Here is a 14827-nt window from a genome sequence, read left to right as displayed (position 1 = left end):
TTATTTTATTTTATTTTATTTTATTTTATTTTATTTTATTTTATTTTTAATGAAGAGTTTTAAAAGAAACCATGGGAAAATCCTTGGAGAATAAGATTTAATTCAGGTCACTTGTGTTTAAGTAATAAAAGTCAAATTTATTAGTGTATTAAGACTACTAAACACTGAAAAAATAAGCTTAAAAGATACTGTAAGTTCCTTTCAAAGGCTTCCACATCAATTAGGAGCAGAAGTGTTCATCTAATCCATAAGTATCATCCCTGGTTTTGTAACATTTTATTTCACAGTCTTTCAAAGGTCATCATGAGCTCTATTTAATTAAAATTGTATTGCATACCTTATTATTCTCTTAGTTTTGGAGAAGAAAATCCATTCCTCAATAAAGAATTTTTTTTTTTTTTTCACAATTTCTCTACACAGAGCATCTCAGAGACAGACTACAAAACATGCCCAGAGCTGGACGGCCATAATTATTATAAAGTCTTCCTTCAAAAGTCTGGCTCCCTAACTTCTACCTATTTATCTTATTTTTGTGCATACGAGGTGTGCCAATTACAGAAAATGGAAATCAAACTAAGTAAAAGGAGAGAAACCGTTCCTGCTTAACGTTTACTAACAAGTATCATGAATAAAAATCACAATGACTTCTTACATATACACACATAAAGATCTATACACCCACATATATACATTTACACACATAAATACATCAGATTAATGTGCTTTGAGTTTCATTTGTCCACATATTACCATGATCATAAAAGGAAATACATACATTCTCTTAGACTTTAAAGTGTTATTCATGTACGTGATCATGTGTTCATGCAAAATATCACCACAATATTTTTATTAGAAGAGAAGGATACTCCCACAGTGACTTACACACAGAAAGCACTCACTAAATATTTGCTGAATAATGTTACCTGGAAAAAATCTCATTATATGAAACCGCATGAAAATTAAAAGAAAACAAAACAAAACAAAAAAAAACCTATTAGGTCTTAATCTATGTAGGGACAGAGACCTGAATATAGGGGCTACTCATTACTAGCTGCTGAATGAATGCTGTTTGAAAAATCAAAGCATATGGAACTGAAGTTTTAAAAAAGACTGGAATCTGATTTAGCTGTCATGCAATATACTGTTTCATAGCAAGAAAGCCATTTTTCTACTTTGTTCACCTATATTCCAAGATGTATAGTAGTAAAATAAGAGATCTATAATATACCAACTAAGGACTGAAAATATTACTTTAAATGATATATGGTAACCTTTTCTCAGTGTACAACATTAACACATTAAGATCAGTACTGGGGTCCATGAGTATTGCCACATTTATGTAATTACCATCATGTTGGCATTGAACTGGCATCCGTCAAGCAAGTCTTACTCAGGTACAGACAGTCAATAATAAAAAGTTCAAGCTAATGTCTGACTTGCTACCATCCCATAACCGATTGTGACTATGATAAATTACATTTTAGCAACTTACCAATGAGATGCCACGATAGGGTCCACAGTGGACCAGGTTTCAAATATAAAATGTGCTGGTACCGACTATGCAAACTTACCAGTGTTGTAGTAGGAGCAGAAACAGTTGCTTTCAGATTACTCAGTTCCTGCTGGATTAGTTTCTCTTCCTCCTGAAAAAGTGAAAGTATTTAAATGCATGAATAACTGGCTTTTTAAACTGTAACAATATTTTTTTAAAGGAAAAATATAATTTATAATACTTGCACTAAAAAATAAACATTATGTTAAAGTACAATTACATGTGCTTAAAATTTGCCTACAGGCATTTCTCCAAACCTTGGAATCATTCCTAGAAAGAATAATCCACCATCTCTCTTTCCTTCACTTAATTACTGTCTCCTTAAGGACAGTTTAGCAAAAAAAGTTTGGTTTGGTTTGGTTTGAATTAAAGTTAGAGAGAAAGAATAAAAGAAAATGTTCATGTACTGGCCCAGGATAAGGTTCTCACGCCTTCCCTTTAAAAGTAAAAAGTCTTGGGGTGCCTGGGTGGCTCAGTCAGTGGAGCATGCGACTCTTGATCTTGGAGTTCTGAGTTCGAGCCCCACGCTGAGTGTAGAGATAACTTAAAAATTAAAAATCTTGGGGCACCTGGGTGACTCACTCAGTTGAGTGTCCAACTCTTGATTTCAGCTCAGGTCATGGTCTCAGGGTCATGGGATCAAGCCCCATGTCAGGCTCCATGCTGAGCTTGGAGCCTGCTTAAGATGCTCTCTCTCTCCCTCTACCCCCTTCCCCTGCTCACTCACTCTCTGTCTAAAATAAGAAAAAAAAAATGTTTAAAATAAATAAATAAATAAATAAATAAATAAATAATCTTAGTAAATAAAAGTCAGTCTTCATAGAATCGAGAAATAGGGCAAGAATGCAGAAACAGAAATCGGTTTTTTTCCCCTAAAATATCCTTCCCTATTCTTTTCTCCTTATTCCTCACATCCTTTCCCTCACTTCCCATCTCTGTCTCTCACACACACAATAAATGCACCAATGTGATCATTTCTACTGTCTGCACTGTATTTCATCTCCTTAGCACACTTGAGTATCAGCCCCATTTCTGGCTAATATACCACTAACTTTAAATCACACAATGAATTAGTAGATATCCATTAGGTGGTTAATCAAGAACTACTAGTGAAGTACTGCCACATTAAGAGATTAACTTAAGCTTGAGATTAACTCAGTTTGCCCTTAGTGCTTATGAACAGTTTCAAACTGCAATTTAAGACCAAAAATAGGGGTGCTTGGGTGACTCAGCTGGTTAAGCGTCCAACTCTTGATTTTGCCTCAGGTCATGATCTCAGTTAGTTCATGAAATCGAGCCCCACGTCAGGCTCCGTGCAAAGCACAGAGCCTGTTTGGGATTCTCTTTCTCCCTCTCTGTCTCTCCCCTCTCCCACTCATGTGCTCTCTCTCTTTCAAAATAAATAAATAAACTTTAAAAAATAAAATATTTTTTAAAAGACCAAAAATATTTTTTTAGATTTCACTCAGAATCTCACAGAAATTAGTAAAAGACAACATGTTAAAACAATAATAAGTCCATAAATAATGATTTCTGAATGTGAAGCAGAAATACAGCATCCAGTAGAGTATCATCTAGTTCGGTTTAAACAGAATGTTTTAAATCCTCAGAGCGCTTTGAATAAAATCTTTCTGTCTTCGTCATTTCCTCTCCCCCAGCACTTATACGTCATTGTATATTGCTTATACTTGTCTTTTTTTTAATTTTTTAAATTTATTTTGAGAGAGATAGAGCACGCACGCGCAAGCACACAAGCGTGCGCAAGAGTGAGGGAGGGGCAGAGAGAGAGGGAGAGAGAGAATCCCAAGCAGGCTCCAGGCTGTCTGATGCTTAACCAACTGAGCCACCCAGGCACCCCTTATTTCTATTTATCTTAAGCCCCAAATGAATGATCAATTCCTTGGGGAAAAGAAAATCTGTTTTACTCTTTTTCCTCAATGTCTAACACATAACCTCTCCCACAAATATCTTTTGAACAAATTACGGCATAATACACAATCTTTTTTAAATATATAAATTCCTTGAAACTTGCAATCCGTATCTAACACAATCCGTTCGACTACCAAAAGTCTGTGGAAACTTAATACCTTCTATTATAACTGCTCATTTTCAAAGCCCAACTGAGGCTGAGACAATAAATTTGACACTGAGAGAGAATTATGCTTTTTCTCTGCCCACCCCGTAGGTCTAATCTAAGAACCTCAAGCTCCCCAAAAATATTCAACGACCGGTTCAGATGGCAGGGCTGTTCCGGAGTGTGACGTCCAGCAGTTGAAATAACTGGAGGAAAGAACCTGTAAAGAAACTTTGTAGAAGGTAAATAATGTTGACACTTCCATCGTACTTGGTATTTTCACTCGCTTGATGTCTCATTTAATTCTCGAAACAACCTATGAAATACGTATTGGTACTTTTCCACTTCAACGTTCGGGAAACACATGGAGTCTCAAAGATTAAAGAGATCTGCTCCAGGTAATAATGACTCAGTGTGAGGATCCACTGTGGAAACTCGGCCTCCCCGCTGTCAGTCCCGGAAGGAAAACCACGCTTCTAGACAGACGCAGGGACGGACTGACACAGCAGTCCATAAGCCCGGCCGGAGGGCCAGCCCTGAGGGCTCCCGCCCGACTAGGGCCTCCCAGTGCCGGGGCCTCCCCCGGCTCCCCCGACCTCCCGGCCCGGCAAGTACGTACGTGCTTGGAGGTTAGCGCGGTGATGCCGCGGACGAGGTTGCCCAGCCGCGAGGAGAAGGACGCCTTGACTCCCGCTGGCCCGCCAACCGACTGGTTCTGCAAGAAGAGTCCCGGCAGCGCCGTCAGCGTCTTCTCCACTATGTCGCTCATCGCCGCCGCCGCCGCCACCAGCCGCGATCTGGTTGCCGCCCGGCTTCATGCCCGGCCCCTACCCAGCCTCCAGCCCGGCCTCCGTAGATACTTCCTGTTTGTTTGAAAAAGAAATCTTTATTCGCGTCCAGAATGGACAAGTACAGTGTCGTTCCCGACTGAGGCCGCCAGAGGGCGCGACAGTCCGCTGGGAGAAGCGGCTCTCCCAACTTGCGCGAGGAGAGTGACGTCCAGGGGAGGAATTGAAGGACCGGATGGTCCGGTTTCGATGGCAACCCCGGGGTCTCACCCCTGGGTCCTCTTGAGGTAGCCGCTGGGGCTGGTCCCCCTCAAGCTTCATCCTGCAAGGTCTCCCTTTTCCCTTTAGCTGCCTCCCCGCCGCGCGAGACCGCGTCGGGAGGTGCACATTCCTTTCCCCCATTCGGCCTGCGCTCCCCCTCTGCGGGACCGCGGGCAGTAGGCCCACCTCCCTGCACCGCAGCCCGAGCGGCGGGACGGCGCGGGCCCCGGCCCTGACAGTGCTGGTGGTGTCGAATGACGGGCCACTGTCCTGCGCATTGCTTCCGCCGGGGTCTCGCGGTCACTGCCGCTTCCCTTTCACCCCTCTTCACCGCGGATGTGGGGAGACAGCCAGGGAGGGCAAGTGGTCGCGCGGCCACCCCCGCCTCCGACCGAGTCCAACTCCGCAGTCCCAGCTGGAGGGTCTCTCTCCTGGAGCGGCCTCCCCTGGCCGGACAGACAAGGATGAGTGTTCCTGCCCTACCCTGTCACAACCTTCCGTTCATTTTCATTTGACAACTCATCACGGTTCTTACTACATAAATATCTCCGCATGGAGCGGGTATTTTAGCTATTGACGTTACCCCAGTTTCTACCTAGAGCACAATCTAGTACGGTGGTTCTCAAAATGTGCTCTGGTGTCTTCTGAGGGTCTCTGACCCCCTTACAAGAGATCCACGAAGTCAAACTATATGCCCAATATTATTTAAAAGTTGTTTTATGTTTTAGCTCTCATCCTCTAGGGAGTATACAGAGAAGTTTTTAAGAGGATAGTTGACTTAAAAGCTCTGTTGACTGGTGAAATGTGTGCTTGAGTACTCCTCTGTTTTCTAGAATCTTCTAAGGTGTAGGGTATAAATATGTGCGTTTTCAGAGATTAACTCAGTTTGTCCTTAGAGCATCCAGTGTGTTCTTACAAGCTATCGTCCTTTATACTTAATTTCTGTAACCTCATCAATCGTCCTATAAATGGCTTTTTGAAAACCCTAAATTGTCCTTGTACCTATGTGGAAACACACAAAAAAAGTTTATTTTGTCAGGGAGCCTAGGTGGCTCAGTTGGTTGAGCACCAGACTCTTGATTTTTGGCTCAGGTCATGATCCCAGGATAGTGGGTTGAAACCCCATGTCAGGCTCTGCTCTGAGTGGGGCGCCTAATTAAGATTCTCTCCCTCTGCCCCTCCTCCCTGCTCTCTATCTCAAAAAAAAAAAAAAAAAAAAAAAAAAAAAAAAAAAAAAAAGTTCATTTTGGAGACTTTTTTTGCAATAGTTTTTAATTTATTGAAAAATACTCTAAATGTTTAAATTTTATTTAAAACTTATTCTTTGAAAATTTAATATTCTAAATTAAAATTTTGTTTATACCCTTTTTTTACTTTAGGTTCTCTCATTGGCTTACAAAAGGGAGATTAGAAGACTTGCTTTTTCAACCTTCCCACATCTAAAGATGCTGAAAAAGATGATACTGACATCAATATCAAAGCATTCTCTGACTCAGGTAAAGGGAAGAATCTGGGTGAAACTGTAAATAAGAAAAGAAAAGGCAAAATTGAATATTTCAAACATGGTAGGCTCTTTAAAAGCCCAGGAGTTTTTGTTACCACTTTTCAAACCAGAAATGAAAAACCCCCTGACGCATCTTACAGGTTAAATTATCGTATTGCATTGGCTGAAAAGGTGCATGTAGTAACTGAGAAACTAAGAAAGCCTGTACATTACTGAGGAAATGCCTGCTAGGTGAAAAATCAGTCAAAGAAATCATGGCCAAGCTACTTTGCAAAAATGCAGTAGCTCACCAAATTAGAACTTGAGCTGCAGACATCAAGACTGAGGTAACATCTCATCTGCAGAATGGCAGTGCCTTTCAGATGGGCAAAAATGATAGAATTATAGATGTAGCTAGACTTACTGCTTTGCGTGTATATATCCAGTGTCAGCACCAACTAACACTTGAAGATCTTTTATATGAATGCTTAGCAGCAAACAGAAGTGGTGCTAAAATAGAGCATTGACTCATTTTTAAAATCTCATAGTTTATCCTGGAACAACTGTGCTGATATTTGCACTAATAGTATAAAAATAGTACTGGGCAAAACTGCTGGCGCCTTGGTGCAAATCAAGGCAGAGGCTCCAAATTGTCCTCTTCACCACCACATGCTCACAATGGGGGACGAGGGGCAGCCAGTTTACCTCAGACTATCTTTAATGAAGCAGTAAGAGTTCTTAATTTTATTAAAGCTCAACCTTTCAGTACATTTCTTTTAAATATTGTATGTGACATTTGGGTGAGCTCATGCTCCACTTCTCGTGAGCTCCAGCCCCGCTTCGGGTAAAAACAGGAGCCTCGGGTGAGTCCCAATTCTCTCTCTCCTTCCCTCTCTGCCCCTCACTCACTTGCATCCTCGCTCTCTCTCTCTAAAATATGTGTGTGTGTGTGTGTGTGTATTGTGTGTGACAAAATTAGAAGTGCACATAAAACAGTTCTGATGCACAGCCACAGTTTCTCAAGGAAAAGCACTTGCGCACTTATTTGACTTGAAAGCTGAACCAGCCACTTTTCCTCATGTACTGACAAACAATGGTTTTCTTGCAAATGAACAGCAAGTCTGTAAGTTCAAAGAAAATAACGGAATTTTTTGCCACTGATAAAATTCAAGCTTTCACCTGAAAATTAGAATTTTCAAAACTGTGTTTCTGTACCAGGAGTTTGTTAATTTCCCAATATGCAAGAACTGTTCTGATAAGATTGGTGGTGATATTAATGAATGTTATTTTTTGATCATGTATAATTAAATGTGTTAAGATTTGGAAGATCTGTTTAACTCAACCAATATCTTCCAAATGATCAATGCGTGATGTTATAAAATTATGAACCCATTTAAAGTGCATATATCCCAATGATTTTAATGTAGCCCAGTGAGAAAAGTTCACTGATATGTTTTCAAATTCCACAATTGTAACAAACCTTTAAGAAACTACTTCTTGTTGAGTTTTGGTGTTGTGCTAAAGAATAATATCCACAATTATTTGAAAAGGCTATTAAAAAACTCTCTTTTGGGGCACATGGGTGGCTCAGTCGGTTGAGCATCTGGCTCTTGATTTCGGCTCAGGTCACAATGCCAGAGTTGTAGGATCAAGCCCTGTGTTGGGCTCTACACTGAGCGTGGAGCCTACTTGAGAGTGTCACTCTCTCTCTCTCTCTCTCTCTCTCTCTCTCTCTCTCCCTCCCTCCCTCTCTCTCCCTCTCTCTCCCTCTCTCTCTCTCTCCCCCCTTTTGTTTCTCTCCCCCTCTCATGTACTCTGTCTAAAATAAAATTAAAATTAAAAAACAAATTTAATACTCTTTTTTCCCCAAGCCGCATATTTGTGTGAGACCAGATTTTCTTCATAAACATCAAACAAAATAACAACCTGTTGTAGGCTGACAGTCGCTCCCAAGAATACATCCACATCCTAATCCTCAGAACTGGTAAATGTTATATAGTGAAACGTGTGCAGGCATGATTAGGTTAAAGATCTTGAGATAAAGAGATTACCCTGGATTATCCCAGTGAGGCCTAAATGCCTTCACAAATGTCTTATCAGAGAGAAGCACAGGGAGATTATAATTCCAGCACATACAAAAGAGCAGTTGAAGCAAAGATAGGGGAAGAGATTGGAAAGAAGCAGCCATAAATTAAGGAATGCTAGCAACCACCAGCATCTGCCAGAGGCAAGGAGAGAATTTTCCTCTAGAGCCTCCAGAGGGAGCACTTCCCTGCCCACACCTTAATTTCGGTCCAGTGAAACTGATGTTGAATTTCTGGCTCCAGAACTGTAAAAGAATTACATTTCTGTTGTTTTGAGCAACTGGATTTGTGGTAATTTATTAGAACAGCCCCAGGAAATGAATACAAACCCTGAAACAACAGATTAAATAAAGAACCCGGCATGAGAATCCAGCTGTTTTATGTTAAGCCTGACAGTAAAGAGATTTGCAAAATTGTGAAACAGTGCCACTCCTGTCACTAATTTTTGTTGTTGTTGTTGTTTTGAATATATAGATGTTTGTCATTCTTAAAAAAATGTTTTTAACATATAATGGGTCCATTTTTTGCTAAAACTAATAGCTTAAAATTTTGTTTTACCTTTTAATTTAGTAAATATCTATAGATATAACCCATATAAACAAAAGCTTTTGGAGGTCCTTGACAACTTTCAAGCATGTTAAGAGGTCCTAAGATAAAAAATTTTGAAAACTCCCTAGTACATGGTAGGTACTCAATTATTTCTGAAGTAATTATTATATTTATTATTCAGTCGCATCAATTGATATAGGAGTGTAGGCCAATGAACAGCAAAAGAGTTTAGGGGTAGGATGAATGGTTGTAAGAGAAGAAGACAGAAGAATCCTTAGAAAAGAGAAAATTTGATAAAAAGACAAAATTATCTCCTACTGACCGGATTCTGAAGGAAAAGTTGCTGGAGCAACTTCCAGAGCTTTCTATCCAGTGTGTGACCCAGGCACAAAGATCATTGAATCCCCACCAATTCCTACCATTCCTTCTCTAGGTTCCACCTTGCAAAGCTAAAAATTTACAACAGAGGTGAGAAACAAACATCAAAAGCCTGGAAGTGAAATTCCTGTTAGGAAAAGCTGTAGAAGTATATAGCAGGACTTAAGATTTAGAATTATATGATGTGGGAATTGGAAGAAACTTTGGATGTCATCCACACATCCAATCACCTAATATTACAGAAAAGGATACTGATACTTAGGCTGTGGAAGCCACTTGGCCAAAGTCACACAACCCTAGAGGTAGAACTGAAATTGCAGCCCTAAATACGGACTTTGAGCTTGGAGCATGTTCCCCATACTTTCATGGCATTCACAGTGAAGAGGTCGCCTGTGGCTTCCTACTCTGAGACCCTGGCTCCAAGTCCTGCCATGAAATGAAAGGGGTATGGATGTTCTCTTTTAAACATGTAATTTTAGACTGTCCATTTTTTCTGTAAATATGGGCTCTTTCTCCTTTTCCTATCTCTACCTCTGTCCCAGGTAATTTCACTCAGAATGACAGGGACCGAACCTATTAAATTAAACCCTCTAGAACTGGATTTCCTCTGTCTCTCCTTTTAGTCAGGGAGGAAGGTGGCTGTCATTGAGCTGAAAATAGGGCCGGGAGGTGACTCAGTACATTTTAAGGAGGTACAGTGGTCCTAAGACTGCAGTGGGGCAAACTAGCTTATGCCTCACAAGAATATCAGCAGCCCCACCACAAACTTTCCAAGCAGGACTATCTCACCTGGAAATATATGGAGATGTGTGAAAGGGTAATAAATGTGGTGGTTTTTTGTTTTTTGAAGGGGTAATAAAATTTTTTCTTCTGCGTTTCTTCAGCTTCCTTTTTAAAAACTTTTATTTTGAAAAAAAAATTTCAAAAAAAAAAAAAAAAAAGGGGGGCGCCTGGGTGGCTCAGTCGGTTAAGCGTCGGACTTCGACTCAGGTCACGGTCTCGCGGTCCGTGAGTTCAAGCCCCATGTCAGGCTCTGGGCTGATGGCTCGGAGCCTGGAGCCTGCTTCCGATTCTGTGTCTCCCTCTCTCTCTGCCCCCCACCCCGCCCCCGTTCATGCTCTGTCTCTCTCTGTCTCAAAAATAAATAAACGTTAAAAAAAAATTTAAAAAAACTTTTATTTTTAATAGACATTAAATTCCCTCCATTCAAAGCTCAAAATGTACAAAACGTTATGCTGAGCAAAATCTTTTGCCCCTCCCATCCCCCAGCTGCCCCCTTCCCTTCCCTAGAAACAACTGATACCATCTATTTCTTCAGAAATATTTGATATATAAATATTAGCTTTCACTTTAAAAGCCTTAGATTCCACCCCATACCCACAGAGAATTCAACCCACTTCTTCTCAAGATGTATCTCTAGGGAATCATTCTTTCGGGTAACATTTTCCCAAAAATTTCTGCCTTCATTTGATGACACTATTCAAGACAAACAACAGTTGTTCATGCTCACTTACTGCAAGGTTGTCATGCTGTCCTGGGAATGAGCCTGGGAACCACATGAAAGGGGAGTTACAAGGACACACAAATATCCTTGCCTCCAAGGATCTCACCTGTACGAGACTCTCCCCTAGGTTCCCAGGCATGTACCCTATTCCCAACCCCAACTTCTAAACTCCATTTAGCTTTCTTCATCCCTTTGCTCTTGAGTTTAACATTTGGCATTGTTTTCCCTGAAAAGCCCTTGTCAGCCCTCCCAATAATTCTGATTTCCCACTCTAGCTAAATTGCCTCCATTTACCCCTAATAACATGGTTAATTCACCCCCATTTGCTCCATTTCCCCTGCCACCATTTCTGTCCTGGATTATTATAAAACTCTTCTAATTAATCACCCACTATCACCGATTTCCTTTCCTTTCAGCCAACCCTTTAGAGAGAGCTTTCTATCTCAGAAATCTGATCATGTTTTTCTCAGTTCAGACTAGTCTGATGGATAAAATGCAAACTCCTTACCAGGGGGATGTAGGCCTTGATAGCTTTCTCATTGCCCACCTCTCTAGCCTTTTCTCCTACTAGGCTCAGGTTAGCATTTTTTGTTTTAGCGATATCAAGCAGCCAACAGTTCCCTGAATATGCCACACTTTTAACCCCTTTGTTTTTGCACATGCTGACTGCCTAGAATATCCTTCTGCTCTTAACTAGAAAATTTATATTTTTCCTTTAAAACAGAACTCATGCAGTCACCTTCCCCATGAAGCCTTCCCTGCTCCATGTTTATACAACCTCTACTAAAATTGAATTGAAATGATCTATTTATATGTCTCTCTCCTCTGTTAGAACCAAACCCTCAGGAATAGGAGCATGTTTTTCTTATTCTTGATTCTAGCACAGAATCTATATTTGTTGTCATGGAAAGATTGATATGAGTGAAGAAAACAGGTTATAAAACATGTGTATGTGGCTTGAGTCTGTCTTTGCCAAAATACATATCAATCTCACATTTATCACAATTTGTAAATATGAAATTATTTACCAGATTTACTTAGTGTCTTTCTCCCTCACTAGACTGAATGCTTCTTGAGACCAAGGATCAAGTGTTCACTGCCATTTGCCCAGCACCTGGCACAATGCCTGACACTTAGTAAGCACTCATTTTACATTTCATAAATGAAGAGTGTGTGGGAGGGAAGGGTAAACATAGAAAAATATCTGAACACATAAATACCTAAATGTTAAAGGTGATTGCCTAGGATGGTCAAATTATGATTACTCTGTATGTTTTTCTTCATACTTTGTGCTATTTACTGAATTTTTTAAAATGATAACATTAATTTTATAATCATAAGGAAAATTAAAACCATTTTAGGAAAGAAGCAAGGTACTAGGAACTCAGAGGTCCATTCAGGTCCCAACTGAACCTTCTCTGCCAGGGTAGATTAAGTGGGTTTGGGGCTGCCTGAGTAGCTCAGTTGGTTAGGCATCCAACTGTTGGTTTCGGCTCAGGTCATGATCTCACTGTTCGTGGGCTTGAGTTCCACATAGGGCTCTCTGCTAGCAGTGCAGAGCCTGCTTGGAATTATCTCTCTCCCCCTCTCTCTCTCTGCCCTTCCCCTGCTTGCTGTCTGTCTCTCTCTTTCAACATAAAAAAATAAACATAAAAAATTTTTTAAAAATTAAATAAAATAAGTGGGTTTGCCTCAGAGATAGAACTAATGGAAGCTGAAAGTGTCAGGGATTAAAGCAGGACCAGAGAAAGATTTATTAGGAGAAAAGGGTGCTGGGAGAACATCTGGTTATTTGTTCCCCACTACTGACAATGATCTGTGGGAATATAAAGAAGTACCCATTGATGACCATCTCTTAAAGTCTAAACAGTTCATTTGTCCCAGAATTTACCATTGTTTCTTAACTTATTAATAGATACTCATCGTAAAAGATATTCTGTGGCTAAATTAATTGGAAAATGCTGCATACTTGTACTCTACTCCACAGCCCTGCTCTTAGAGATGTGCAAGGTATCTTGGCATATTCATGACCCTGTGAAGTCCTATAATAAAGAATCCTATTTAATTTTATTTAACTCAACATTTCCCAAACATTTGTAAAATATGAAACAGATTTTTTAGCAAACAACAATCTAGCATCTTATAGATAACTGCTTGATAAACACAATTTTATGTAACATAAAAATGGATTTCAGGGCAGGACTTCTCACATGATGAAGAAAGGAGATAAGCAAATCCTCTCTATGGAAAACAAGTATACAGCAAAATTATCAAAAATATCCATTCCAGTGTTTTAGAAATCACTCAGAAGCACACAACAAATTGAAAAGTATCAATTCATTAAAAAGTACCACACATCAGATAAGAATGGAGGGTTCTAGGTTGTTTTTCCCTGAGGCTACTCCTCCAGGCCCCTCTGCCCAGTAAGTTTGATTGGTACTGTGATCTATCCGGGTGGAGCAAGTCATGAAAACTTACACCTTCCTTGCTGGAGGGAACTCATTTAATTTGGAGACAAATGTGAAAAATCCAGTGGCATCTGCCAACCTGAGGCTACAGTCCTGACTAGGGTAAGCAATGGATCAAAGACTAGCCAATAATTTAAAAAAGAGATCAGGAAATAGACAGTCCTAGATAGTGGCTCTCCATCCATCACTGGCCAACCCGAGGCTGCGTGTACGCACCAAGTAGACACAAGGCCTGTTGGAAAGTAAAAGTCAGGCAGATGTGAAAACTGCCTAAAATGTGAAAGTTCTCTCCAAACCACACACGTATCGAATAGCAAGGAATGGAAGTCTTACTGACTCTGTGGTTTGAGCACAACCTCTGATCAATCCTTGCCTGACCACCAAGCTGTGCAGATCCAGGATGACCCCTAAAAATCCAGAGATATCATGAGCACACAAGGTGAGGGAGACATCCATAGGTTTAGTCCAGGCAAGGCGCTAAACAAACAAAGAAAAAAACAGCAACAACTATCACTAGGGGTAGAAATCAGAAACAAGATTTCCTACAGAATTTTATCTAATATGTCCAGCTTTCCTGGAGGCCTCAAATCCCAACTTCAAGTTATATTACAAAGCCGTAGTGATCAAAACAGTAGGGTACTGACACAAAAATAGGCACATAGGTCAATGGAACCGAATAGAAAACCCAGAAATGAACCTACAACTACATGGTCAGTTAATCTTCAACAAAGTGGAAAAGAACATCCAATGGGAAAAAGACAGTCTCTTCAACAAATGGTGTTGGGAAAAACTGGACAGCAACATGCAAAAGAATGAAACTGGATCACTTTCTTACATCATACACAAAAATAAGCTCAAAATGGATTAAATACCTAAATATGAGACCTGAAACCATTAAAATCATAGAGAACACAGGCAGCAACATTTTTTACATCAATAGTAGCAACTTCTTACTAGCAACTTCTTACTTCATCAAAATAAAAACCTTCTGCACAGCAAAGAAAACAAAACATCAATAAAACTGAAAGGCAACCTATGGAACGGGAGAAGATATTTGCAAACGACATATCTGATAAAGGGTTAGTGTCCGAAATCTATAAAGAACTTCTAAAACTCAATACCCAAAAAATGAATAATCCAATTTAAAAATGGACAGGAGACCTGAATAAACATTTTTCCAAATAAGACATACAGATGGCAAATAGACACATGAAAAGATGCTCAACATCACTCATCAACAGGGAAATACAAACCAAAACTACAATGAGATATCACCTAACATCTGTCAGAATGGCCAAAATCAGGGTGCCTGAGTGCCTCATTGGTTAAACGTCCGACTTCAGCTCAGGTCAAGATCTCACAGTTCATGGGTTTGAGCCTCGTGTCTGGCTCTGGACTGACAGATCAGAACCTGGGGCCTGCTTCAGATTCTGTGTCTCCTTCTCTCTCTGACTCTCCCTCACTTGTGCTCTCTCTTTCTCTCTCTCAAAAATAAATAGATAAACTTAAAAAAAATGCCTAAAATCAGCAACACAAGAAAAAACAGGTGTTGGCAAGGATGTAAAGAAAGGGGAACCCTCCTGCACTGCTGGTGGAAATGCAAACTGGTGCAGCCACTCCGGAAAACAGTATGGAGGTTCCTCCAAAAGTTGCAAATAGAATCACCCTATGATCCAGCAATTGCAC

The 14827-nt window shown here is 40.2% G+C and overlaps 1 protein-coding gene and 1 long non-coding RNA gene across 3 annotated transcripts in view; one reads left to right on the top strand and one right to left on the bottom strand.

Moving 5' to 3' along the window:
* AP4E1 (adaptor related protein complex 4 subunit epsilon 1) overlaps nt 1-4502 on the bottom strand; it is a 62076-nt gene extending 57574 nt beyond the window's left edge. Inside the window, exons 1-2 of one of the 2 annotated variants that reach the window (XM_049611673.1) lie at nt 4246-4502; nt 1572-1643 (exon numbers count right to left, since the gene is read on the bottom strand). In XM_049611673.1, coding sequence (XP_049467630.1) covers nt 1572-1643; nt 4246-4395 — 222 coding nt within the window. In that variant the 5' untranslated portion in view covers nt 4396-4502. The remainder of the gene's footprint in view (nt 1-1571; nt 1644-4245) is intronic. The other variant, XM_049611671.1, reaches the window with a different exon arrangement.
* Nucleotides 3744-12206, top strand: LOC125908859 (uncharacterized). Its single transcript, XR_007453452.1, has 3 exons — nt 3744-3868; nt 6055-6171; nt 11734-12206. It is a non-coding gene; the product is annotated as an uncharacterized LOC125908859 (long non-coding RNA).
* Nucleotides 12207-14827: the final 2621 nt, after the last annotated feature.

This window comes from Panthera uncia (assembly GCF_023721935.1).
Source record: "Panthera uncia isolate 11264 chromosome B3 unlocalized genomic scaffold, Puncia_PCG_1.0 HiC_scaffold_1, whole genome shotgun sequence".
NCBI classification, from domain to species: Eukaryota; Metazoa; Chordata; class Mammalia; order Carnivora; family Felidae; genus Panthera; species Panthera uncia.
The sequence above is the reverse complement of the archived record's forward strand: the minus strand, read 5'-3'. Positions and strand labels throughout refer to the sequence as shown.